This window comes from Serinus canaria, chromosome 1 (assembly GCF_022539315.1).
Source record: "Serinus canaria isolate serCan28SL12 chromosome 1, serCan2020, whole genome shotgun sequence".
NCBI classification, from domain to species: Eukaryota; Metazoa; Chordata; class Aves; order Passeriformes; family Fringillidae; genus Serinus; species Serinus canaria.
Window position 1 is genome coordinate 29,422,674 of NC_066313.1, and position 27,404 is coordinate 29,450,077.

Below are 27,404 nucleotides of genomic sequence, written 5' to 3' on the forward strand. Positions count from 1 at the left end.
TCTAACAGCCACCATTCCTAAAACATTTCCTGTAAGACATAGGTCCAGCTTCCTTTTCCAAGCTATAACTATTGCTTTGTTTGGAGTGGCTGGGGATTATTTGGTGGGACTTGAATTTTGAAGCAGGTTTCTGGGTTGATGTGTGTAAAAAGGACTGATGTCTGGTTGATGGTCACCTTCTGAAGGCCAGGTCCCTTCAGTGTGTGCCCAACGAGCTCTAAACCATTAGGTGTAAAGATCTTCCAGGCTCACAGTTTGAAGGCATCCACAGTGCACCTCTGTGTGTGTCCTGATCCAACAAGTCGACTGTCTCAGCTGGGTCTGGCTACTGCAGGTGTGATTTGAACAGTGGTGGTTGTCTCAATCTCTATCATCTTGTGCTAGCCTAAAAACTCCACTCCACCTCTCTTTGCAGCCTCTAGGGGTTATCTAGCTGAACTTGCCAACTGGTCCCTTCAGACCCTTAATGAGCCAGGTTGACCTCTGTGGTCTCTCCATTATTTGAGAGCCTTCTGGAATTTCATATACCATTAGCATCCAAGTTTAATTAAAACCCATGGAGAAATCATCAGAAACAAGTCTCCTGGTGCATTTGGTAATTCCAGGGAGTTACAGCAGATGGGGCTGGCATTGTGCTGAGCAGCTCTGTGGCTGGTCCACCTCCTCCTTCAGAGGGGCCCACCACCAGCACTTTGGTAAGTTTTTCCAATGCTGTAGGCAGAGGGATTGAAGAATCCAGGAAAGTGGCTGCAATTAGCAACCTGCTCTGAGTTTCCTTTTCAAGGTGATCCTGTACGAGGCAACTCTGGAGTCTTCAGAACCACAAAGCAAGCAATGAAATACGGATTATTTTTCTGGGTTTTGATAAGGACTCACAGGATTCTTTAGTTTTCTATTTCATTATGAAAAAAGAACCATGTCCTTCACGTTTCCAAGACTTTTTTCATAGAATCATAGTATCATAGAATGGTTTGGCTTTTAAGGAACCCCAAAGATCTTCTAATTACAATCCCTGGCAATGGACAGGGACACCTTCCACAGGATCAGATTGCTCAAACACCCACCCAACCTGGCCTTCAACACTCTTGGGTTTGGGTCTGCCACACCTTCACTGGGCAACCTCTTCCAGTCCCTCACCACCCTCATTGTAAAGAATTTTTTCCGGATACCTAATCTAAACCCAGGTTTTTTTACATCTTGGAGTGTCTTTTCTCCTTTTGAAAGGATGCTACTTGTATTGCAGCATCTCTGCACCTTTGTTGCGGGCACCTAAGGAACAAAGAGCAGTATTGAAATGTTTTGAATTTCATCACAAGCATGGCAAGCAGGGTTTGTTTGTTTTCAGTTATGCTTTCTCCTGGCCTCCATTTTTCTCAAGGATGGCTTTTCAAACACATCCCTGGAGTAGTCAACTTCTTCTTTCAGCAGTCATATCAAAAACTCCCTCGGGATGCTACTCTCTGAGCTGCAAACTAACCTCCCTCCAGGACCCCTCAGTAATCATCACAACCCTCAGTGGGTAAGCATAGACAGTGTGCAGAAAGGACAGATCTACTTAGATATGGTGTAGAAATGAAGGAAAAGTAGCATTACTCCCCTTTCATTCAATATTTCCTAAGATTAGATATTATATTTAAGTAGTAGGGTTTGTCTAGACAGATCAGTGGGACTTTGGCTAATTCAGACCCTTAGCACAGACATATTTCTACTGGGAAAATTGCATTACACAAGTATAGACTACTACTGTATAGGAAAATAATATATTTGCAGTATGATTAAGCACTTCTTTGTACAAAGTCTGCATCTTTGTTTATGCAGGAATTGCTGTGCAGTTTACAATAGTCCCACGTCTATTTAGTACACAAGAACTAATTGCAGACTAGGTCTCATGAGGTGGTGAAAATGCAGGGAGGAGCAAAGGAAAGCCTGAAGTAAAGAAATTAAGCAATAAGCATCTTCCCCCAGCATGGAAGATCAAGCTCTGAAACACAATTTGACAGGTTGCATGTGAAAAGTAAAAGATATTTTAATCGCAGATCGTGGAAAAATATTCTTTGTTTCCAAAAGAATAAATTCAGCCAAAACAATTAAATTCATGTGGTTGTTTTTAGGCTTCTTTGAACAGTTTGCAAGAGCCAGGATTAGAAACATCCCTTCCAGTTTATATTTCTGTGTCTCATCTTCTCTTTTATTATTTTCCCCCTTAATCAGTACTGTGCAATGTAATTCAAACTGTCCTTCCTGTGAGCCATTGTGATCTTGAAAAGGCTGTATGCCTCAGAGGCAGAAAAATGTTTTGTAGGCATACCTGTTTACCTCCATCTGTTACATGGTTCTGCAGCTCTCATGCTCATCAGCTGGGATTCTGCTTTCATGAATCAAATCAAACAGTTCTCTGCCTTCATCCAGGGAATAAAGCTCATCCTTGAGTGTGGCAGAGCATCCATCAGCTCTGCTCAGTGATGCCACAGCAGGTACCTCACAGGCAGCAGCTCCACTCCCCTGCCGTGCTGCCAGCTCTGTGTTCTTGCTGCTCTCCCTGCTCCTGTGCTGGGGCTTTGCTTTTTGCCTGGGGAGTCAGTTCAGGGACTAAACCAGCAAAACACTTTGCAGAAACACATGAAAATGTTGCTGCTGGGTTAATGCCTGGAGCTGGTCCACTGGGGATCAAAACAAACAAAAAAAAAATCACAGGTTCTTTAAGGCTGATCTAGTCCAGAGCCCCTGCAACAAGCACAGACATCTTCACCTGGATCGACTGGCACAAAGCTCTTTCCAACGTGATCTTGAAAGCTTCCAGGGGTGGAGCATCCACCACCTTTCTGGGCAACCTGTACCAGTGTTTCACCACCCTCACTGTAAATTACCTTCTTCCTAACATCTAATCTAAATCTCTGTTCTTTTAGTTTAAAACCACTACCCCCTTTTCCTGCTAAAAAGCTTGTCCCTAGCTTTCTTGTAGCCTGAATCAACCCTACTACAACTTGAAGCCATTCCCCCTTGTCATATCACTACATGCCCTTGTCAAAAATCCCTTTCCAGCTTCCTCTTGGATCTTCTTTATGTACTGTAGAGGCTCTAAGGTCTTCCTGGAACCTTCTCTTATGCAGACTGAACATCCCAACTCTCTCAGTTTGTCTCCACAGCAGAGGTTTTCCAGCCTTCTGAGCACTGTCAGGCCTCCTCTGTTCTCACTCCAACAGGTCCATGTCTTTCTTATGTTGGGGGTCCCAGAGCAGGTGGGGTTTTACCAGAATGGAGGTGGGGGGAGAGAACCCCCTCCCTTGGCCTGCTGGCCACACTGCTGGGGATGCAGCCCAGGATGCAGTTGGAATTCTGGGCTGCCAGTGCACATTGTTGGGTCATGTCCAATTTCTCATCCATCCTGTCCTTCTCAGTGTTGCTCTCAGTCCCTTTATCCCCTGGCCTGTATGGGCACTGGGGGTTACTCTGACCTGGGTGCAGGACCTTGCACTTGGCCTTGTTGAACCTCACAAGGTTCCCATGGGTGCCCTCCTCAAGCTGGTCCCTCTGGTGGCATCTCATCCTTAAGGTGTATTTTCTGCACTACGGGGCTTGGTACCATTAAAGGGGTGGGAACAGATATCTGAGTGGTATTGTCCTTAGGGATCTGTTGGAACCCCTCCCAAACTATGCTTAGAGAAGGAGATGGCATTCCCTTAGTACCATCTTCTTAAAACTTGACATATAGAACAACATTCATTTATAAAAAAATATCCAAAGTATTTAATTCTGGATGGGTAAGGGCAAGGAGTTTCCATCATGCCTGCTATTACAAACTAAAGAAAGATTTAGCTGCACCCTTGGTTCTCTGGGGGAATGGGGTTGACTGTTCCTGTCAGGTTTAGGGTGGATCTGAAAGTTCCCAGAGTGGTACCCGGCAACCTCTTACTCCTAGGACCTGAAGAAATATGTCGTGGTCAAACAGTACTGAATTATGTGCTCCCATCCTAAAGTGCTCCCTTTCTGATTCCTCCTGTTCTTATTTTCCCTCAATCCAGTTTTCCAGATTTGGACTTCTTACGATTGTTCTGTTGCCTTTGTTTGGATTTCTTCCATTTGCATTTAGGACAGGACCCGGCCATGGGGCTAAAAGGCTCAGTCTTCATTTCCTGTTCCACTTCTGCCTCTTAGCAGATTTTTCAATCCCATCCCAAGCAGCATCCATCAGCTTTTTGTATGAGACCAGATAGGCAGGGCTCTGGCACGGCTTTTGGGTGGGTGACACCCGAGGACAGCCTAATCTGCTTGTAGTATCAAGGGATTGCCGGATTCTCCACTTCGCCCGTGGCTGTAATGCCGTCAGAGTCGAGGATTAAATCTTCTATCTCCATGTTTGTCTGCATGCTTAAACTCCTCTCCTGAGCCAAGAGGTCCCAAACAGTCAACAACAAGCTCCTTGCCAAAAGCCAGGGAAGAGGTCAAGCATCACTGGGAGCTGAGCCTCATTACACCACACTGGGTTTCACCCTGGTAAATCCAACCCTAAATCCATAATTTTTGCTCCCAGAGCCTTTGACTATCCCTCAGCACCAAATGGCAAAACGTTGGTATGAGTGCCACATTTGTGGATGGTTTTTTTTACCCCTATCAGTATCAGAGTTACAGGGTGAGTAAGCAGTGCATCAATTATTGAATTATTTAACAACTCCTCTTGTATCTCTCCCCTTGCTTCAGGAAGCCTTTGTGTGTAGCTCATTACCTTGGCTGACAGCTGGTGCCTGATGTGCTACAAGAAATTGTGAATGGAATCTTCTTTGAAACAGGAATATTATTCATCTTACCAGCTACTAGCATGTGCACTTCTCCTCTACATTATCATTTGTTATCAAGCAGAAATGCAAGCTTTTTCTTCCTCTTCCTGATGATAGTGGCAAATGCACAACTAAAGATGAGTGCAAAAAATAGCTATGAGCCCTGGTTCTCCCTAGGGTCACACAGCTGTGAATCCAGGAGGAGTTCCATTAAACTGAGCAGGGTACACCTGTGTAATTGAGAGCTGAGCTCAATCAGACAGGTGATATCTAGAGGTGATGATAGGTGTTTTTAGTAGGGCACAGGCATTCTACTGCCTGAAGGCTTTAGGTGGGATGGCTGCTGCAAGTCCTAACTGGCATAATCAGCTGCAGTGCAACAGTACATTTGGATTTCAGTCTGCTCTCTAAATCACTCTGAAATTTGGAGCAGGGGGAACACCCTGTGTTTCCCCTGGTGTCATGCACACTAAGGATATTTTCCTTCAAAGATGAGCAGAAAGGGAGTAAAGGACTCATCTCTGTAAACCTGGATATGTGATTGTGTCTGTTTCCATAAGAAAAAAAAACCAACAAACACATGCACAAACAGCTTGGTTTATGTCAGTAGTCAGAGGTATGGCCCACAGATATCATTTGGCCCACACAGTGCATCAACAGTCATTCTGCAGGGTATCATCTTTCTTATTTTAGAAAAGCAAGTTTTGGAGCTGCAGGGAGTAACTACTGGCCCGAGTCCATAGACAGCCTCTGCTAACCACTGATTTTTCCATATCCACTTAGCTGGCCTTAGACACATGTACAGTGGTTTTGTAGCTCCAAACTGTCCTCTTCACACACTCCTTTAGGTCAGCATTGTCTGACCTTGTTGAATTACCTGCTTTGGTGACCATAGAAGTGCCTCTTTTTTTTCCATTGAATGTAGAATAAGCTAGGCTAGGCTAGGATATTTCATTTGAAAGGGATGTTCATCTAGCAAAGGTCTGGATGTCTTGCTGAGAGGTGAACACTGGGTTAGTTGAGTTGTACCTGACCTTTTGTCACTGAATAACTTAGCTTTTCAGTGCTAGCTGCAAAATTATTGATTCAAGAACACTTCTTCCACCCTGTTAGTGTCTGGTGATTTTTTTGGGACTGAAAAACAGTCTGGGACAAAGAAACCCAAGCTTTCATTAAATTGGGTATTTTACCTGCTGTGAGGGTGCATCCTGCAGGTGCAATTTCCCTTCTTTCTCCAAGAGTAAGGTCCATGCTACTGCAATAGCACTTAATGTGAGCTCAGGCCTCAGCAGCAGCATGAACTTATTGCCTGTGTCACATCAATTCTTTAGGATAAACATTTGCCCCTTACTTTGAAGATGCACAAAGCGTGTCACAGCAGGACCTTGATCGCAGCTGTGCCTGCTGCTGCAGAGGTGCAGTTAATCATCAGAGCAGGGTCCAGCATGACTCTTCTGGCTCATACTTCTGTCTCTGCAGGGAAGGGTCTAATGTTACCCCTGGGAGCTGTAATCTAAACCGGATGGCATTGCTGACAGGCTGCCAGCCAGCTAAAGGTTTATTTTCCTCCACTGTGGCCCTCCCCTTATTGTACTAAGTGTGTTTATTTGTTTCCCACATAAGGCATAGCACATCCCCTCACAGAAAGCAGGCTGATGGGAGGCTTAGTGCTGTTGCTCTGCCTCTTGATGCATGGAGAAGGGAGGCTGGTTTCCAAGTTGGGTCATCCTTTCCAAGGAATGGGGTTTCCCATTTCCAGAAGGCAGCAAGCTCGGGTCATTCAGGCAGACCTCACTGCAAGTGCCAGGTGTCTCTGGCTGACATGTGTGACTCTGTCTTAGTGTCCCCAGAAAATCTGCTGCTAGCTGAGGAGCAGTGTAAAAAATACAGTGGTGATGTGTGAAATTACAGATCTTCAGCAGCCCCAGTGACAGGAGAAAAATAAGGGCACTCATATCATAGGACTGCAGAGGCAGGATTTAGCCCTCTAGGGTCCCATCTGTCCTTTGGATCCTATTCCAAGGATAACCTAGGGCAAATCATTGCAGTGCTCTGCTGCTTAGCTTACTCTTTGTCGGGACACAGAGATACACAGCCTCAGAAATTTGGTACAGGGTATGAGCAATGATGGTATTGTCTGCTCCAGTGCAAGGTGAGATAAATACTCCAGCTGCTCTCTTGGATCTGCTGCTCTCACACTGCTCCAGTTTCTGTGGCACAGCAGTGAGGAGAGGTATTCTGGTGAATAAAGAGCCTCTGTAGGACCCCACTCAAATCCAAAGAGCCCGTCCTATGGGTCCCTTTATACATCCTTAATCAGTCTTTCCTTCCACATGGATCCTCTCATTGTTTTTCAGCTTGGATTTGACGTCTATCTTCCACTTTCTAGGGGAGCAGACCTGCAGTCATTTACAGCACTGTGTGTTCAGGTCATGCTGGAGGTAGACATCTCCCCTGGGATTGCTACATTCACTCTGTCCCCTTCTCCTGTATTCCTATCATGCCTCATGTACATTTTTACTTGCTTCTTTGGTGAACATCCATCTAATTAATCTTCACCTGGCTTCTTATCCATGAGACATGATATCTTCCTTAGTTTCCCAGCACAGCTACAAGAATTACACACCTTATTGTTCCAGGGCTTTGTAATTCAGCTTAAACCTTCAAGGTTGCCTGCCCTTTGGGCAAGGGTTGCCTCGCTGTTGTCGCTGCTGCTCGTGGCTGAGCAGAGCTGGCTCATTCTGAGTTAAAGTACCCATCATCTGCTGTTGTCCTCGGAGACTGTGTCCCATGAAGGGTACCTGTGAAGCCTCCCTTTGTCTAGAAAGCTTACCTTCAAGCACATAAAATCACAGAATCATTAAGGCTGGAAAAGACCTCTAAGGTCATCGGATCCAGCCATTAACCTTATGCTGCCAGGCCTACCAATAAACCATGTCCCTAGGCCCTGTTCTTCATGGACAAATAGATTCAAAACCCCATGGAATCAAGGCTTTAGTAGAGCTTTGCATTAAAACAGTGCTAAATGAGAATGTCTTAGCAGCTGCACCGTTTTATCTAGTTGCTCTGGTTTCTATAAATGCTCTGGTCTCTATAAATGGCACTGCTTTAGATTCAAAATTTTAATGGCTGAAATTGAGGCCAGGCTATAGTGGTCTGAAATTCTTCAAATGACCAGAAAAGCCTTTCTTAGATGAAAATGAGAAATTTCAAGCATATCTAATACAGGACAAGAAAATATCAAATCTGAGGTGACTGTAAAATGCTGTGTGCTCTTCTGGTTTGGCCAGTGGTCCTGATTAGTCCTTACTCCAACAGTCCTCCCTATAGAGAAGGAATGATTGCAGAAATGGGTCTGTGGAGCTGGCAGGTGTAGAGTCTGTGCAACCTCTTTATTTCCATGCTCCTTGTATTGATCCAATTTTCATCCACAGCACAGGCTCTCCTCTCTCCTATAGGCACGGAGGCCGTGCTGTGCTGAACACCTTCCACTCAATTATTTAAAATTCAGTTGCTATGGATCTACTCAAGGCGATCAGTTTAAAGAAAATGCAGATGGCCTCTGGTTTTGAGTTCCCGCTGCGCTTTGGTTAATTTGGTATGTAAAGGTATTAGGTTAATTAAATGCCATGTGTTGCATGGGGACTGACTGCATTTGTGGATTAATAAGTGTCCCAGAGTGTTCTGTGCTGAAAGTCCTCAAGCTGGCAGACGGTTATTTCACTGAGAAAGGAAGGTAACGGAGAGAAGTCCTGGGGAAATGAAGAAGTTTCCTGTTAATCCTGCAGTCATTTTTCCTGAACGGGTAGTTGCAGTGTCCTTCAGGTTCTTGACGGAGTATCAGCCCTTGCTGGAGAGACTGGAAGAATTTAAGTGAAGAGAAGCAGAGTTGTACAGTTTGCTTTGAGATTCCCGCAGGGCTGGTCACATAAAGTGAGTGTGTCAGCTGGCCAGGGGAGGACCATGGCTGGTGCGTGGAAATTTTCCTGCTAGGAGAAGATCTTTACCAAGAGCCACATTGTGAATCAGGTCAGAGGGTGTCCTGTGAGCAGCAGGCATGGTCGTGCCGCAGGGCTAGAGCAAACTGGCCACCGTGTTCGGGCATTCATGGTGGAGCGCACGTAGAACGCGGGGAGAGGGACAAATACCACCGCAGAGTTTTGGAGATGATGAAGAAGAAGAAAGTCGTTTTCGTGCAGCCATGCCCTGAGGTGGTGGAAGATCAGGAGAGAGACCAGGGCAGATGGACACTACTGCGCAATGTCAACCAGGTCCTGAAGCCCACGACCATGTTGGCGGTAAGATAGGGGGTCCAAGCCCTGAGCACGGCTGGAAGCTTTCAGGCTGCTTTGAAATCTGTCTTGCTGTGGATGGGATCCTTCTACTGCTTACACCAGCTTCTCTCACCTTCCTCCTTCGTCCCCCCCACTAAGCACTGTAGCTCCCCTGCAGTGCAACCTTCTTGCTCTTCACATTTGGAAGCTCCTCCTAAAGATCCTCTCTGAATTGTGTGGATCTGTGTGTGGTGTTTCCTCCTCTTGCACCACTGTTTCCTTGTCACTGCTCCCAGTTTGTGAGGTCCTGAGGGTCAGCCCCAGAGCAATTTGGAAGATTTTTCTCATTTGGAAGGGTATTAAAACCCACTGGCTGCATTGAGGAGGAAGAGGCAGACCATGCTGGTACTGTAAAGGGTCTGGTGGCATTCTCATTTCTCCAGTACTCTGTAATGTGTTTTGGGAAATAAACTGCACCAGTGTAGGCACGAGGCAGGTTATGCAGCTTACAAGCCACAGCTGGTAAATGCATGAATCGCCCTGATTTGCCCTAAAATCCCCAATATATCTGCTGGGTTTGGGGCTGATCCGAGGGTGATTGCTTCAGGAGAAGGAATGTATGTAACTGACTTCCATGGGGTTTATATGAAATTGATTAAAGTCGGAAAAGGAAATGGGTCGGCACTCTTAATAAATGATGTTACTTTATAACTCCCTTGACCTTCCTGAGCTTACCAGCTTAGCCCATCCCATAAGACTTTTTTCACCAGTATTAAGAACTGCACTTTAATGGGTTTAAAAAGAGCAGTTTGAGGGGATGAGCACTCTGTGCATTAGGCAGACAAAGCACAGAAGTTGTCTTAGTGGTAGCAGAGTATCGATTTACCTTTGGGAGGGCAGACTGCCTTTTATCTCAGCTGTGCAGTAATACACCATATGAAGCAGGCTGCTTTTACAGCTATTCAATATTAGAGTTTTGGGTTTTTTTTAATGGCATTTTTTTAATTTTTTTTTTTTTACAATTCTTGGATTTTTGATCAAGAACAATTTTTACAGAGCTGCTAAGGTGTTGGAAGGGTTTTCTGCTGAGCAGGAGCTGAGCAACCCGGCTCATCTCTTGCTGACACCTTGATCAGGTTACCCACCATGTGCATGAATTTGCCCAGTGATGCAGAGAGGATAACAGTGCTGAACGTTCTGAAATGCTTTGAGAGTCTTGGATCAAAGGAGCTAAAAAATGAATATTAATATAAATGGATTTGTAACATATCTGCTCCTGACACTGCCTTCATTAGTTGTGATTTTTTTTTGCCTTTTTAACTAAGTTATGACATGTAAGGATAAGACAGTTAATGAGAAAAATGTATTAGTACGATATTTTTATGAGCTGGATAAAGATACTTAGAGCTGTAGCACAACTCTCTGAGGAAATGAAAACCCAAGCTAAGGACTGGATCCTGAGCTCCATGAAAGCAGGATGACTTTGTTGATATCCTAGTGGAAACCTAGCAAGCAGCTGCCAAGGGTAGAGTCTGTCACAGAATGGTTGGGAATTCCTGGTGTGTAGTTTCTCCATGTGTGGATCCCTGAGTGTTACCTTACATCCTGGTGGTACTCACAGGTTTGTGTCTCTTGGAAGTCTTAATGGCTGACTTGAATGGTGACATCTCTGGTGCCACCGCCCAGCACAGAGATGAACACTGTTTAGCAGCTATTGGGCCAAACCAAATCTATAAATATGCTCTGTCCACAGAAATGGTTGATAATGGATACTCAGGAAGGGGGTTGTATCAGAGCACATGCAAAGTGATACATCCTGGTTTTCCCTTCTCCCTCTCCCAGCAGTTTTTCAGGACTTCAAAAGGTAGATACCACATTTGCATCAGGCTTAATAGGTACAAGTGGAGCTGGTCCCCAAGAATGTGGTGTTAGGTGGGGCTACAAGTCCACAGCATTAAGCTGAGGTGCATGAATGAAAACACACCTGACAACCAGAGCACTCCCCATTTTAATACCCTTTCACCTTGCAAATAAGGCTGGGTAATAATTCTGCTTTGTTCCAGCATGGGTCCTGCTTGGGGCTTTAGTTTGGAGTTATTGTGGAGTTTGCTTTTGTATTGAGGAAAACATCTTTTTTAAAAGCTTTTTTGCATTTGAGTAATTTAATATCCACAGAACTGATGAGCAGATAGTCCCTGCCCAGCAGGACTGACAGAGGTGTATAGGATCAGTAGTGGCATGAACTAAGTGGATAGGGGTCAACTGCATGCTGTGTTTTTCAAAATGAAAACACAGAGGTCTGAAATGAAAAAAGTAAAACATTTGAAACCTGTAAAAGGACACAGCCTTCTGGGATTATGGATGCTAAAACTTTGCCAGGCTTCAGGACTCAAGTGAAAGTGCTCGCAGCAGATAAAATCCACTGAGAAGTATTAAATACAAACAGCCCTCCTACACTTTGCTGTAGCTGGAAGAGCTCCTGAAGAGGAACATGTATCTACCTCTCTGTTTATGTTCTTAACCCATCTTTAGTCATTTCCTTTTTAGCAGTCTCCCAGGCATATTTGATAGTGTTTCTCTGAAAGGAAGAAAGTCTCCAGATAAGGTTTAGCAGAGCTCAAAAACATCTCATAAATGTGACTTCCTAGGTTTGTACATTATACAGAGGAAAGCCTCTACCTGGGTGGGTTTTTCTGCCTGGATTACTGTTCTGTAACCACTCTGTGACCAGCAACCACTTATGAGCTTGAGAACCAGAGGGTTAAGGCAGTGGGACAGCACAGAGTTAGGTCCATATGCTGTGTGGACCATGCTCTGCTGCTGGCACCTTGCAAGGCATTTCACAGATTTGTGGAATCATTAAGGTTGGAAGAGACTTCTGAGATCTTCAAGTCCAACCATTAACCCAGCAGCAGCGTGTTCACCACTAAACCACATCCCCAAGGGCCACATGCAAAGCATCTGCTGTCCTGAGCCTCTGTGAGAAGAGTTGGTTTGTGGTTTGTGAGGGAAGTCATTTGACTTGTGCTAATGACTTGGCTACAAGACATCAACTGCTTGTATCCCAAGGGATACTGAACTCCCTGCAGCACTGAGTGTAACTGCTGTCTTTGGTTCCAGGGGGATTATGTGTGGATGGACCTCAAAACCGGACGGGAATTCGACGTTCCCATTGGAGCAGTGGTTAAACTGTGTGACTCTGGACAGATCCAGGTCGTGGATGATGAAGGCAATGTACGTATAAAGGCTTGTGATGTCCATTCTCCAGCTCTATGGCCTTGCTAGGCCAGGGGTCCCAGGGCCATGATAATTGACTTTGTTATGGCCTTCCTGTGTGTCCTTGGGAATCAACTGCGACGTAGTTTTCTATTTGGAAAGACAAGACAATGTTGTGTCCCTGTTTTCGTGGCTGTACTGGGAGTGCAAAATTGAGAACCTTCTTGAGAACAATGATAGCAGAAGCCCCCAAAATACATTTGGGTAGTTTTTTGAGCAAACCCACCTACACCTGAGGTTCATCTGTTGTTATCCAGTCCTTCATGACCTCCTACCAATACCTGATGTGCCAAAACACTGGTTCCCCTTCGATTTCCCACCTCTGTTTTTGTGCAGTGGTGGCTGTTTTAAGGTAAGGTCTGTATCAAGGTGGTTCTCTTTGCTTCTTTTTTTTTTTTTTCTTGCTGAGGTAGTTGTAAATGCTGTCATTCCCTTCAAGGGAATGGTTTGGCAAGGTCCTTGTGGACAATTTGCCGCGGCTTTGGAAGCCCTTATAAGTGCTGAGTCTAAATAACACTGCCAATAAAAGTATGGCTTTGCCAGCCCTGTCCATCCCTTTCTCCTTTTCTAAATAATCTTCTCTCTGCTCAACAGTATTTTGTGGGAGAGGGTCAACCAGTGATGTGAAAATGCAGTTGTTAAGGGGAAGACAAATGTGCTCTTTGTTATAAACCCCCCATGATGTGCTGGATGACCATGTAGCACTGGAGGAGGGTCCAGCCAGGATGGCCTGTGTCTCCTGTCTCTTCTTGCTCCAATAAAACTCCAGTAAAAAGATGTTTTCCTTCTTCTGTTACAAATCTTTCAAATTCATCACTGCCTTGCCCCAGGAAGAGAAGCTGTGGCACACGTGCCGATGATCTCTTGTATGTTCTTCCATCTGGTCCTTCTCTTTGGGGTGGGCTGTTTGTGTCTTTCATCCAAGTGGTCTCTCATTTGACTTACCTTTCTGTGGCCTTGCTCTTTTCCCAGGAGCACTGGATTTCCCCGCAGAATGCCAGCCACATCAAACCCATGCACCCCACCTCCATCCATGGAGTGGAGGACATGATCCGCCTGGGGGACCTGAATGAGGCAGGAATTCTCAGGAACCTGCTGATTCGCTATCGGGAGCACCTCATCTATGTGAGTGTCCACCTCACCTCACCTCACCTCTGGTTCTGCACTCCACCCCCTGCTCTCCTTAGCTCCGGAGAACCCATGTCGGGGGAACCCTGACTGAACTGGGCATCTGGGTTTCTACCTCCCCCTTGTCCCCGGTGGTGAAGGGCTTCTGACTTTGGAGGGCATTGCAGAGCTCCTAGATGCCCCAGTGAAAGACCCCATGAGTTAGGTGATGGGCAAAGTCCACACCACCTTGCTGTCCTGCCCCTGTAGAAGTTTTGAGCAAGTTCATTAGCTTTCTGTACACAGAGTAACCAGTTCAACCCAGGCCATGAGCGTGTTGTAGTCATCCTAAAGCAAAAACTTCTGTAGAGGTGTAAACTACATGCTGAATGTGACCCTTCTGCCCTTTTGCCCTGAACTATTAATTTATTTAACCCAAGGGATTGAAGACAACCATTGCTGGAGGTGGAAGGGGTGGAGAAAGGATGAAGAGGGGCATGCATGAAATAACTGGGAACAAAGAAGCAAGCAACTCCCAGAACAGCTCTAGAAAACCTTCCTAGTCTGTGTTCATGGCTTATTAGCCCTGGGCTGCCTGGGATCTCTGCAGTTGGTCTCTGAGTTGATCCTGGCAGTTGATCTCTTCCTTAGGTCAGCTCAGTCATGTCATGCCAAGGGACCCAGTGCAGCCTTGCCAATCCAAGCAGACATTCCCAGACTGGGGGGTTTACAGGGAGCCAGCCAAGGCTCCATCTCTCTTCTGTGTGACAGCATCGCAAAGGCCACCTCCCCAGCAGGACAGGAGTCAGCATTCAAGTCTCTGTGCTGGTTTTATCAGTGTTCTCTATACTGTGTAGTCTTCTGCACATTCTTCAGACAGAAATTCAGAATGCACATGTGTTTGCTGCTAGATAATGTACTCAAACAGCCTCTGCAAATATGGAAAATTTGGTATTACTCTTAAATCCTACAGTTTTCAGATGTTCAGGTAAGTGCTTGCTGTGCCTTTGAAGGCCTTTTCAAAGCCTCCTGGTCATTTGATTTTTAAAAGGCTCCAGAGACTGCTAGATTTTCAGACTGGAGGAAATTGCAAGTCAGTCAGAGTTCACAGATAAAATAAGCTAACAGAGTATGGGTAGGATTTTATCGATCAAGTCTGTTTGTTCATCACTGCTTGATGTCCAGTGCTTTTTGATCGGATGATTTTGGATTAGGGCTGGGCAGTGATGGAGCAGACAACACTCTGCTGCACAGGCTGTTTATATGACTGACAGCTCCTTGCCCCTCTCTGGGAGAGATCCACCTCTTCTTTCAGAGATGGAGTCCAATCCTGGAGGAATGGGACATGGGTGCTGAAAAGGCACCCATAAGTCCCCAGAGCTTGGAGGAGAATAGAGACCTCCTAATGCATCTCTCCCTCAGACACATTATTTGTTGTGCATCATGCATAAGGCTCTATATTGTCAGCTTAGACAAAAATTGTATAATCAGAAAATTATTCCCACATTAGATGAACTACTTTCTCCCTTTATAATCAAATTTTCTTGCCATTTATAATGATAAAGTAGAAAATTAATAGCCCAAATGCATACTTGAGGTGGTGTCTCCATGGGCATCCATGGCAGTCACCAGAGGTGTCAGTAGAGCCAGCAGAGACAAGACTGCCTTTCAGCTATGCAAACAGAAGTGCCTCTCAGATGCTTTAGAGCTGACTGGAGCTTGGATATCACAGAGGAGTTTATGCTGGAAGAAGATTTTAGGCTGGAGGCCTACAGTCCAATCTTCCCCAGCTCAGAGCACATCCATCTTCAAGGATAGGTGCAGCACTCCTGTGGATAACTGAATTCAAGCCACCTGAATGCCACCCAAGAAGTACAGATGGCCAATAATTTGAAGCTGATTGGCTCATTCAAGGAACTTGAATTTACCTACTGAGCATTGCCCTTTTTTCCCCTGCTTGTGGGCACCCTGCAGTGGCACAAAGTGGATTCCTGCCACTCTCTCTAGAAAGTTTGGATCATGTTGGGTATTTTTTTCAGTGGTGTCTGTGTGTCTCTTTTGGGATATCTGTGTTGTCCAGCAACAGAGAGGCTGTTGCCTCTCTGAGTGATCTGAGGTCCTCAGATACAATTCTGTGTGTACAGTATCATCAGATTGCCTGTGAATATACCAAGCTCCTTCAAAACAGCTCTGTCTCTGAGCTCCCTTGCCAAGCTATTCACAGGCATCCAGGAAAATTAGGAATACAAACGAGCACTGTGCAAAGTGTTGTTTGGCAACATCATCCTAATAAGGGCTGATGCAAAGGGCAGCTTTTAGCCTGGAGGTGTGTGGGTGGTGATTTGGGCTGAAGTGACACAGTAGCCACATCAGTTTCTCTACAAGTTCTTCTGGTCCGATGGTGACACTGCAGTGTGTCCTACAGAGTTCCTGCCTAAGGGATGGCCACATCCCACAAGGACATTTGCATCACAGAGGTTCCAGGTTACTATGTCTTGATTGCTCCACACCACTAATGGCTTGGAGTGCCAGCCCAGGAACTGGGCACAGCACAGCAATTAGAGCAATCTCAAAATCAGAATGACATTCTCAAAATGACAGAGTGTGTAGCTTGATAGAGAGGTATGCACACCACTTCTGTCTACAGGTGTGTAGTTGGAGGCTCAGGAACCCAACCTGAGATCTCAGCTATTAGGAGGGATGGCACTAGGAGGAGTAGATTTGTGTCGGATGTGGTAAATATTGATGACAGTTTTGCAAAGCCAAGGAACCATATGGATGCCGTGTGTGCAGGGGACACCCAGCCCACTGAGGTGGTGGGTTTTTTTTCTGTGGTATAATTAGCACTGTCTCAAAGACAGTCAAGTTTCACTGCTTGAAAGGATTTCTGAGCCTGCTGAGTAAATGATTACTTTTCCAATGGGACTTCAGTTCCTGTTTCCTCATGTCTTTAGCTTTGTGGAGGATGTAGTTCTGCTCTAATAAAATATAATTTCCCTTTTTCTTCTCCTTCTCATTTTACTCATAAGACAAACTGCGGCGGGAGGGTAAGTATGACTCTGGCAAAGTTATTTGCAATTGCTGTCATGCCTTCCACTGGATCACCTTTTTCTGTTCACCGTTGTGGCCTTCTCATTTACTTTGCACCACCATTGCTGCTGCTTCATAAATGCACGGAGAGCATCCATCTGCTTTGGTGCAGAGCTTGACCCACATGGTGAAGTTGTGACATGTTCCCAGAGCTGGAAGGTCCCCAACCTGTGAATGTGGTTAAAGCTTTAAGCGCTTCTCAGTAATGACTTTACCTTGAAGGGAAGAAATGTCTGCAGCAAAATGTAAAAAACTTCAACAAGGGCTTCTTGCTCTTAGTTTGGCTTGCTGTGTGCAAGCCAAACTCGCTCTTGCTGAATAGCAAGAGAGTCTGGTGGGGAGTTTGGACTCGTGAGTAAGGTTAAATCTCTTTATCTGGAGATGAAACCAGTGTCTGCTGCTGCTCTCTAAGGGCTGCCAAAATGCAGTAGTGTTTGGTAGAGCTTTAACCCCATAACAATCCAGATGAAGTCAGCCATGGTGTTCTGGGTAGCAAGGGAAGCAGGCTCAGAAAGGATTTGTTTGGGGCTAATTAAAATGTAGGTCATGCAGGCAGTAATGAATTTGCTGTGAGATGCGGTTCCTGTGGTCAGCTATGGCAGAGTCTCTGCTCTCAGTAAAGCTTTATTTTTCCAATAGAAAAGGGCTTTGACATCACCCAGCAATAGAAACCAGTAAGCTACTATTTCCTTGGAAGTGCCCTTTGGCCCCTGATCAACAGAGTGAACAAAGTTTAGCCTTCTGTCAGCTGTGAGAATTGGGCAAATTGTGATTATTTATCAACTAGGAATGAGCTACGAAAACAAGCAATAGTGCAAGAGTTCATGCTGACAAAGTGTTTTGTGAATCACAAGGGAAGGGTCAGTGGGAGCATCCAGAAAGAATACCTAATGGTTAACACCTTTAAAAGCCTCTCTGTTTACACTTGTGGCAGGACAGACCAGTGTGACTGAAATGCAGGGATTTCAGAAACCTCTGCAAGGAGTTAGATTTAAAAAAAAAAAAAAAAAAAAAAAAAAAAAGCTCAAGGAAGATAAAAAATGTCCCTAAAATTAAAAATGTCCCTAAAATTAACCTCATGATAAATTGTAAAGAGGAAATGAATGAAATAACGAAGACTCAAAGGAGTCTTCATTAGGGATCTTGGTGTCCTAATCCCATTCAGAAATTGAGCTCCTTTCTCCTCTGAGCACTGAGGTTACCTGTTCTGTCCCCTTTGAAAGCTTCTCTGGAGGGATGTCTCTGCTCCCTTTTTTCAATGTCTTCCTCTAAAATCCAGTCTACATGATTTCACAGCCAATTTCTACCCTTTGGAGTTGTGACAACATTGTTTTGGAGCTCAAAGAGCTTTTTTCCCCTACTGGCACACAATCCCCTGTTACAGAGAAGAGTATTGTGTCCTTTCTCAGTTATCACTGTAAAATCAAACCTCTTTTGGGACTGAACTAAAAGTTGCTCTCTTGTGTTGGCTGTGAGTGTAGAAGGTGAGGAACTCCTAATGCCTTTAATCCTCCCTACTATGGGACACAATTGCCACCTACTGGCTGCCTTCAGGAAGCCTGAACTGGTGGCAAGTTTTGGACAGATGGTGGCAAATTATTTCTTCTCTCTCACAAGCATCCTTGGCTGTGCCACTTTGCTGCTTTGTGCCGAAGCCTTACTGGGTTTAGACCGTGCAGATGAAAACCCATAAAGATCATATGAATGTTGAAGTTGCTTAATTTGTTTCCTGAAAAAATATATGCAGTAGTGGGGGCACTTTCACAGCTGGTTCCAGCAGGAAAGAAAGGTAAGATTAATCTTGTAACTTCCATTGCTAAAAATTAACCTAGAGAAAGTGACTTGAATTCTTTGAAGTCGCAGAGTGAAAGTAGTCTTCATCTCATGCCCCTGGGCTAACCCAAGGTGCAGGTCCATTGACTTACCTGCTCTAGACACTGACTTTTAGACAGATGAAACAGGGGAAGGAGATCCTTATTCTCTGCCTTGAGCTTGGGATGTGGCCAAACCTCCTAATCTTGGCACTACATCTGAGCAAGATAACAAAGTTCATGAGTCCTTTGATGAGAGGCTTGAGAGAAACAGCTTCTGGAAGGGCAGAAATGAAAGAGGAAGACACTACAGAGGAGTTTGCTACCCAAGGCCCAGGATAGCTCTACCAAAGGCCATTTACAAAATTTCAGGAATAGATGAGAAGGGATATGTCAGGACTTTGTGGGCAATATCCATCTGCACAGGACAAGGTTTAAACTGAGGTATGGAGAGATTTGGTTAGGCAGAGGTGATAAAGAAGAATGCATTGCAGAGGGAAGTTTAGCAGCTGCTGTGGATTGATGAAAACAGGTTAGATAGTCATCTGTCAGAATGGTTTAGATCCAGCTGGTCCTGCCTTGAGATATGGGAATGGTTGTCAGGTTTCTTTCACCAATGGTTTCTCATCGTACGTGCAATGCAGTAAATATTTATGGGTATATGCTGGCTCTGGTGATGTTTTTGCAAATATGAGCTTCTCTTAAGACATTGAATCTTAACCAAGAGCATACAAAATATGACTTAAGGCTTGAAACCATGCTGTGCATGAGCAAGGCTGAACATGAACTGATTTAGGTATTTGGGACTTCCGTTCCCATTTTACCCCAGGCTGCCCCTGCAAGCATCTCTGACTTGAGCATCATCTTTCATCCAGCTTTTAAAAAGCCTTGGTTTTTCTGGCCTCCATCCACATCCCATCCAAGCTGCTAAAGTCTCTCAGCTACACCTCACTGTCCCCATAAACCTTCATGTGCTTCTCCTCCAGACATACACTGGTTCAATACTGGTGGCAGTAAATCCCTACCAGCTCCTGCCTATCTACTCACCCGAGCAGATACGCCTCTACACCAACAAAAAGATTGGTGAGATGCCACCACACATCTTCGCAATTGCTGACAACTGCTACTTCAACATGCAGCGCAACAACAAGGACCAGTGCTGTATCATAAGGTGAGCTGCTGAGTTTCCACACGGGCCATATCCTGAAAGCAGATGCTGAGCAGATGCAACATGCTTGATTTGGAACAGCTTATCAGATGGAATCAGACATTGAATGACTGATTAGATCTTCCATCCACATATTCCCAGTGCAGAGGTCTCTGTTCCTATTTAAGGTGCTTTATCAATACTTTGGTATTTACCCTTACAACCCAATAGATCTCATATTCATTTTTAACCTCCACTTTGAAATTTAATACTCAAACTCCTGCAGACATTGAAAATGCAAACATTTCTGTACAAGGAAAGGTCAGGGACAAGCTTGATCACTGGACCTGTGGTCATTCACACTCCTGAATGGTCTCACCAAGCACGGATCTGCTCTGACCAATCAACCTTGGGCACCAAGGAGTGCCTGGTCACAGTTATGGGTATAGCTCCCTCCAGCATCTGTCCCAAATGGTGGGGACAGATGAGCCAGGTTTGATGTCCTCAGCCCTCCAGCATGATCCTGTAAATTCTGAACCCCCAGTCTTTTTCATGCCTTTTCCCCAAGGAAATGCCTACCCTAAGTTTCATTGAATGAAAAGCCATAACTCTGGAACATCCCGTGTGCAGTATTCCAGATACACGAGTCTGAAAAGGCCATTCAGTAAGGCTTATTTTGCTGGTCTAAAAAAGCATCATGTGGGGCCCATAGGAGAGTCAATGCAGTGTGCCAGTGGCCTGAAAAGCGAAACGATTTGCCCATGAGGCCAAGGCTAGATACTCAATGTCAGGAAGGTCTGTTTTGGTCACCTGTTTTGGCTACCCCGTGCATCAGACATGCCACAGACTCAGCCAAATATTTCTGCCCAGCCCTTTCACAAGATAACTGAGGCTATCTTTCAGTGAAGAGAAAAGTTTGAGGAATAACTCTGGCTTCCTGCTCCATAAGCTTCTCCTCTTCCCCTGCTCCTTGTTAGAACAAGCCCAGGAGACCTGTGGAAGTCCCTCCTGGTAAAAGGCTGTATTTCACAGTCTGCCTTATCACAGCTCAAGGCTGGTGATGAAGATGTCCCGTGGGAACAGCTAGATCCTGGACCACAGGGTCATGGTCTGGTGATCATACCTGGAAAAGCACTGACTGAAAGTATTTCATTACCTTCTTAGTGCTGGTTGAATGATGGCATTTGCTGGGGATACCCAAACTCAAGCAACAGCTCGGGCCAAATGGAGTACAGAGCAAATCTGGATCTTGGCTGGAAGCTGTCTGGTACTATGTCCTGTCATTTGTCCCACAACCAGTCCTTGGGGTACTGGAAACCCATCCTTAGTGGTCTCATCCCACCTATGCTAGCAGAAGAAACACAAGAGACAGAAATTCCTTTGGAGACAGAGGGAGGGACATTGGCAGGGATGCAGCATGGCTCTCACTGACATCCACTCCTTTGTCTTTACAGTGGAGAATCTGGAGCAGGAAAGACAGAAAGCACAAAACTGATTTTGCAGTTCCTGGCAGCAATCAGTGGTCAGCACTCCTGGATTGAGCAGCAGGTCCTGGAGGCAAATCCCATCTTGGAAGGTGAGGCCTCAGATAACAATTCTTTTGCTGGAAGAAATAAGAAACAGATTCAGGAACCATAAAATATAACCAAATGTAAATCACTTATGTAACACTTCAGGTTTCCAAAAAAGCGACAAAACTTTTTTTTTAAGTACACTTCTGCTAAACAACATATTCAGATTCTTAGATTCTTTCCATCTGAATTTATTTTTCACAAGACTAATATTCTCTCATTTGAGCTCTCCGTGTTTCCTTTAATATTTTTGACAACTATTGTTGAAAGCAAAGCATTTCAGCTGACCTGTATTATTTTTTCAACTGTTTTGTTACTTCAAAAGTTGAAAAAAGGTGGTTTTCCACTTAAAACAATACTTTCCCCCCCCCCCAGAAAATCCATACAAAACACTGAATTTTACCTAATTCTCTGTGTAGTATATAAAAGGGCTGATCAGTACTTTTTTGCGTATCTGATGTTCAATCAAAGCTCTTTTGAAAAATCTCAACACCTCCTCCAGTGCTGGACTGCATGCAGAGCTTCAATATCCCATCAGTGCTGCATTCTGCTAACTAATTATTTGCTTTTTTGGCCAAGTTGCAAAAATCCTATTCCTATTCTTAAATTATTCCATGAAACATCAGTTTAATAGGATCTGAGCTTCACAGCACCTTGTGCTGGCTGTATACATTAGCAAACCCCACCTTTTCCTTCCAAGACGAGTGAACGGCAGCAGAATGCAGAAGAAGAAATAGAGGAGTCCAAGAAGGAACCAGATAATGAGAATCAGCTTGTGGCCGTAATAGGTTCATTGACAGTCTGTTACTGTGATCAACCCCACTGTTTTAATTGGATATCTGTAAATTAAATAGGTTATCTAACCCTCTTGATCCAACTTGATGCCAGATGTACCTTTTATGCTTACACAGAAAAACTACATTTTCTTTAAAGAATAACATTGGGGTTTTCCTCTAAAGACAGAGGTTTGATCAGCCTGATCTAGTGGGAAGTGTCCCTGCCCTGGGCAGAGGGGTTGGAACTAGATGATCTTGAAGGTCCCTTCCAACCCAAACCATTCTATGATTTTTACCTCCTCTGCTTGTTGAATAACCCTCTAGGAACCAACAGAAGTGTGACAAGCACACAGAGCACTACTGAATATGCACTTGGTCACTGCTGAGATTCAGGAAAGAGAGGCTCTGTAATTCAAGTGCACGTCCATCACCTGCCAGAAATCCTGGAGCAAAAATTGCAGGGTGTGCAGGGCACTCATCCACAACCACAGAGGATAGACAGTCTTTCTCTGCACAGTCTGCTTGCAGGCAGAAGTCTCCCACTGGAAGTTGGCTTAGTTGTCTGTATTTCCCTTTTGGACATATTTTCCTTTTTGTCATCATCTTTCCCTCCTGTCGTCAAATCACTCACCAGCATCTCTGCCACTTTCTGCACAGTGCCACCTTTCACACAGCAGCCACTCTTGCTCAACTCTCCTCTAATTTCATCAGCTGCTGCCAAAATCCTGCCATCCTAGCCCTTCTTCCTGGATAAGAAAGAAGGGCCATTCCCAACCTTCCTCCTCTTTGCTCCTCTGTATTTCCAAGCAAAGTCATCTGATATACATCTTGTTTGCTCACATTGAGATGAAATTGATCCAGCCAAACTTAAGGGAAGGCTTTGGGGCTGCTTTTAACCCTCTCAGCTTCACTCCTTTGGCTTTTCTTCCCCCAGAGTGACCAGATCCATCATCCTCCCTGCATCAGACCCTCTCTAATGTTCTGTAATTCTTGCAGCTTTCGGGAACGCGAAGACCATCCGTAATGACAATTCCAGCCGGTTTGGGAAGTACATTGACATCCACTTCAACAAAAGGGGAGCCATAGAGGGGGCAAAGATTGAGCAGTACCTGCTGGAGAAGTCCCGGGTGTGCAGGCAGGTAAGGAGATACAGCTGCAAGGCGCAGGCAGCCAACCTTTGCCGTGCTGTTCTCCTCACAGAGCTGGCACTTGCTCTTCTCCTGCAGGCCCAGGACGAGAGGAATTACCACGTGTTCTACTGCATGCTGAGAGGAATGACCGTGGAGCAGAAGAAGAAGCTGGGTCTTGGGAAAGCCACGGACTACAACTACCTTGCGATGGTGAGAGAGCAGCCAGAGGTTTGGTAGGGGGATGTGGGAAAGGTCCTTAGCAAGGCAGAAGGAAAAGAGAGGTGCTTCTGCAGCCAAGAGCTGCTTTGCTGGTTATGACCTTCCTGAGTCTTAGCCACAGGGTTTGACAGATCTCTTTGTCTCACCACCACAAGGCTCATAGTCTTAGTGGAAATCCTTAATCCCTGTGTCTAGACCAGGCTATTTCCACACTTTCTGTGAAGTAGAACACAAGCTTGGATGGGATGGTGTACGGTGCCCATGCCACGTGTTTGGAAGTAGCCAGTGTGCTAGATAAGATCTGCTGCTCTTGAGGCAGTAATGAGTGTAGAGAAGGGCTCATCTGGATGGCACATTCTCAGCAGAATATGGGGCTGAGCTGTGTGTGCTCCAAGTGTCTGACTGAGCCAGCAATCTCCAGCCCCACTCCCTATATACCAGTGTTGATATCCAGAGGAGCTGATAGAAGCAGGTGTAATTAAGGCAGGTGCATCATCAGCAATTCTGGGGCCACGCTTTCTAATTGGATCAGTGGGAGCCTCCAGCTCTCTATTCCCATTTCAGAGAGCTTTTTCTCTTCTGCTGATAGCAGTCAGATACAGGGTACCTGGGGACAACAGGGTAAGTGTAGGTCACAAGGCTCAGCACTGAGTCATAGAATACGACAAAGGGCAGAGCCAGATCCACAAGTTCAGCATCATCCCTTAAAAACTTGCTGGTTCTGGGGGAAGCCCTGATAGCTTAGGGTTATACCCTGGTGCTCCCTGGCTTTGCCCAATGCAGTGTGTGCCCCGTTTGCCTCCCCAGGGTAACTGCACGACCTGTGATGGCAGAGATGATAGCAAGGAGTACGCCAATATCCGCTCCGCTATGAAGGTCCTCATGTTCACCGACACTGAGAACTGGGAGATCTCCAAGCTGCTGGCTGCCATCCTGCACATGGGCAACCTGCAGTATGAAGGTAAAAGGACAAAATACATGGCCCAGTGCACTGCTGCTCTTTATTCTGCCTGCTGACAGGGAGCCAAGCTCAGGGATGGAGAGCTGTATCCAGAACACCTGCCATGGTGCCATGCCAGGGACTCACTGTTCTCAGTGTTTATTGTGGCATTGTAAGGACAAGGAATAAGGAATAATTCCACCTGCCCACAGCAGGACTGCCAGGCTGCAGTGTGCCTAATGACATCCACATTCTGAGTGTTGTGAGGCTGAATATTGACACTGGCCATTCAGTAGGCTCAGGTTTTACAAAGAGAGACTAATGGAGTGTTTGACAGGTAAGTGCCCGTGTGATTGGATATGCCTTTGAAAATGTACCAGACAGCTCTGCTGTCAGAAATGACACAGTGATTTTAAAAGCCTCTTCAGAAGACAGAAGCCTAAAGCACTTAGATGCTAAAACATTTCTACATTCTTTACTATCTGGCCTGGCAGAGCAGAGTACAGGTCCTTTGCAGTCAGCAGCAGGACTCCAGCAGATGTGTGAACTTTTCTCTCCCTTCTGATGGCCAGATTTTGCCAGGACATCACACAGAGGCAACAGAGAAAGATCCTTTCCCTCACCCCATCCGCTTTCTTCAGAGACACCCTGAAGAAAGGTGAAGAAAGCAGTCCCTTGCTGATGGCTTTCCCTCTGCCTTTCTTCCCCCAGCTCGGACCTATGACAACCTGGATGCCTGCGAGGTTGTTCAGTCAGCATCGCTCATCACTGCAGCAACATTGCTGGAGGTCAGTGGCCCTGCAGTGCTGCTGTTCCCTTCCTGATTTCATCCCAGGTTTTTAGTATTGTGGCAAAGCTTTGTCTGAGCCAGCCTCCCCTTGCACCACCAGCACTAGGAGGCTGAAGAGGCCTGGAAAAGCCATATTGTGTCCTGCATTGGCAGCGTGAAGGTGAATGTCTCCATCTGGGCTGAATAGGCAGAGGAGGCTACAAAGATACTCAGAGGGCTGGAGCACCTCTACTGTGGAGACAGGCTGAGAGATCTGGAGTGTTTCAGCCTGGAGAAGAGAAGGCTCTGGGGACAGCTTAGAGCCCCTTTCAGTGCCTAGAGGGGCTCCAAGAGAGCTGGAGGAAGGACTTTTGACAAGGGCATGGAATGATAGGACAAGGTGGAATGGCTTCATACTGAAAGAGGACAGATTTAAATTAGATATTAAGAAATTCTTCACTAAGGGTGGTGAGGCACTGGAACAGGTTGCCCAGGGATTTTTTGGCTGCTCCACTTGAGGGCATGTTCAAGCTCAGGTGTGATGGGGCTTTGAGCAACCTGGTCTAGCAGAAACTGTTCCTGTTGGGGGGTTGGAACCAGATGATCTTTAAAGGTCCCTTCCAACCCAAAATATCCTATGATTCCATGATCCAATTATCTGAGCTCCCCTTCATACCAGCAGATACGAAAAGACCCTCAAGTGGGTCTAGCACATAGTCCTAGAAAGGGCATCCAAAATACCTCAGTCCCTAAAGTAGGGTGTTTGCCTGACTGATATAAAGGAAGTTCATAATGGTACTTGAGACAGATGTCATTTATATTCTGTATATCTGAGGAGTGAGGTGAGATGACCCTCGCTGAAATCATCCATGCAGTGACTGGGGCATTCTTCAGTGGCCTTCTCAGGAGCTAACAGGGACATCATCTCATCTCCATAGGCACTCCTGGTCCCAGAGTGTGATCTGCAGTTCTCTGTCCACTTAGAGAGTGGACATTTCCCTGAAGAAGTATAAAAAGGGATGAAGGTGATGCAAAGCTTTAACCCATGCTGGTAGCATACAGCTTTGCAGGCTTTGCTCTGCTTTCTCATCTTGTCTTCCCACACCTCGTTAACATCTCATGCAAAGTCACAACAACACCTTCCAGATTAAAATATGGTATAAAAATGTTAATTTTTCTCTCTGGAAATGCTTGTATCTTCATTTGAGGTACCTTCCCTGTGCAGCAGCTGTGTTTGGTGTTGTCTCTGTCAGGTTGAGCCTCAGGATGTGATGAACTGCCTTACCAGCCGGACTATAATCACCAGGGGGGAAACTGTCTCCACCCCTCTCAGCATGGAACAAGCGCTGGATGTGAGGGATGCTTTTGTAAAGGTGAGTCTCAGGGCATTTCCTTACACCTTCTCTTGATAAGCTGAAGAAATCTGCCCCTTCTGAGACTGGAGCATTCACTGCACAGGAAAAGGGTCTCACTTGGTGCCTGTGTGAGCTCAGATCAGCAAATGCCCTTGAAACCATGTTCTAATTGGGATGTGCAAAGAGTTGAGGTGGAAGGAGTGCAGGTAACCTGCTCGGCAAGGGATTTGCCATCTGGACTGGAGATTGTACTCAAAGGGGACCTGCTGAAGGACACAGCATTCTGAAATTACTTTACCTCAGTTTCTAGAAAGATCCTCAGCTGCTGTAAATCAGAGGAGCTCTACCAACACCTCTAGCACACACACCCGAATTTCAGGATTTGGGAGCATAAGCAGCAGTAAATACAGCTGAATAACACAGGGCCAGGGATAGAGCAGTCCAGAAGCCATTAGAACATCTTGAGGTTTTGGAGTGAAGAAGGTTGATGGGATAGGTGGAGATCACTGCTGTGCTGTGTGCAGCCCCATGTAAAATTGCAAGACAAGCATTATTGGCATGCTTTGGCCAGCTTGGGTCCTCATTTTATCTGAGAGAAATTGGTAGATCAAGATAGTTTGATAGCCTGCAAAACCAGCCTGCAAATCCTGGCAGTGTCTTTAGTGATGACAGGCCTTTGAATTGGGCTCCGCTCTTGGTCACACTGCTGTAGCTTATAAAATAATTAATAGCAGTTTAAAACATGAAGTTCTGGAATTACTGAGGCAGCAATATCTGTGTTACTAGATCATCAGACTGTTCAGCCAGTGCTGCAATGTTTCAGTGAGCACCTTGTTCAAGTGAACAAGATGTTCTTGCAGTGTAACGTGGCTCTGCTCTGCTGATCTGTAGAGAGAAACATGTGGAAACCAAGGAAAGGACTGTCTGGCTTCACAGCAAGCCCATAGATCCAAAATGTAGCATTATCCAGATTTGGGGGTTTGCTCTCAGTGGTCTTTTAGCTAGACTTTCAGGTCTGTTTTCCTTGATCTACATAAAGGTCCTTGAAGCTTTAAACCATGCCAAGAGTTTGGCACAAACAGTGGTGAGCGCATCCTCAGGGACTGTCTGGTTGTTGGCCATGCTTTAGGAGAACCTGTGTCATCAAGGCTGAAGTGGTGACAC

General features: G+C 45.5%; 1 protein-coding gene across 1 annotated transcript in view; it reads left to right on the forward strand.

Annotated features, from left to right (window-relative positions):
* Positions 1-27,404, forward strand: part of MYO7A (myosin VIIA) — an 80,431-nt gene that overhangs the window by 8,875 nt on the left and 44,152 nt on the right. The window contains exons 2-10 of the mRNA XM_030234897.2: positions 12,170-12,283; positions 13,298-13,450; positions 19,320-19,504; positions 20,935-21,056; positions 22,824-22,966; positions 23,054-23,167; positions 23,984-24,137; positions 24,828-24,904; positions 26,139-26,258. Of these exons, the coding sequence (XP_030090757.1) occupies positions 12,170-12,283; positions 13,298-13,450; positions 19,320-19,504; positions 20,935-21,056; positions 22,824-22,966; positions 23,054-23,167; positions 23,984-24,137; positions 24,828-24,904; positions 26,139-26,258 (1,182 nt within the window). The remainder of the gene's footprint in view (positions 1-12,169; positions 12,284-13,297; positions 13,451-19,319; positions 19,505-20,934; positions 21,057-22,823; positions 22,967-23,053; positions 23,168-23,983; positions 24,138-24,827; positions 24,905-26,138; positions 26,259-27,404) is intronic.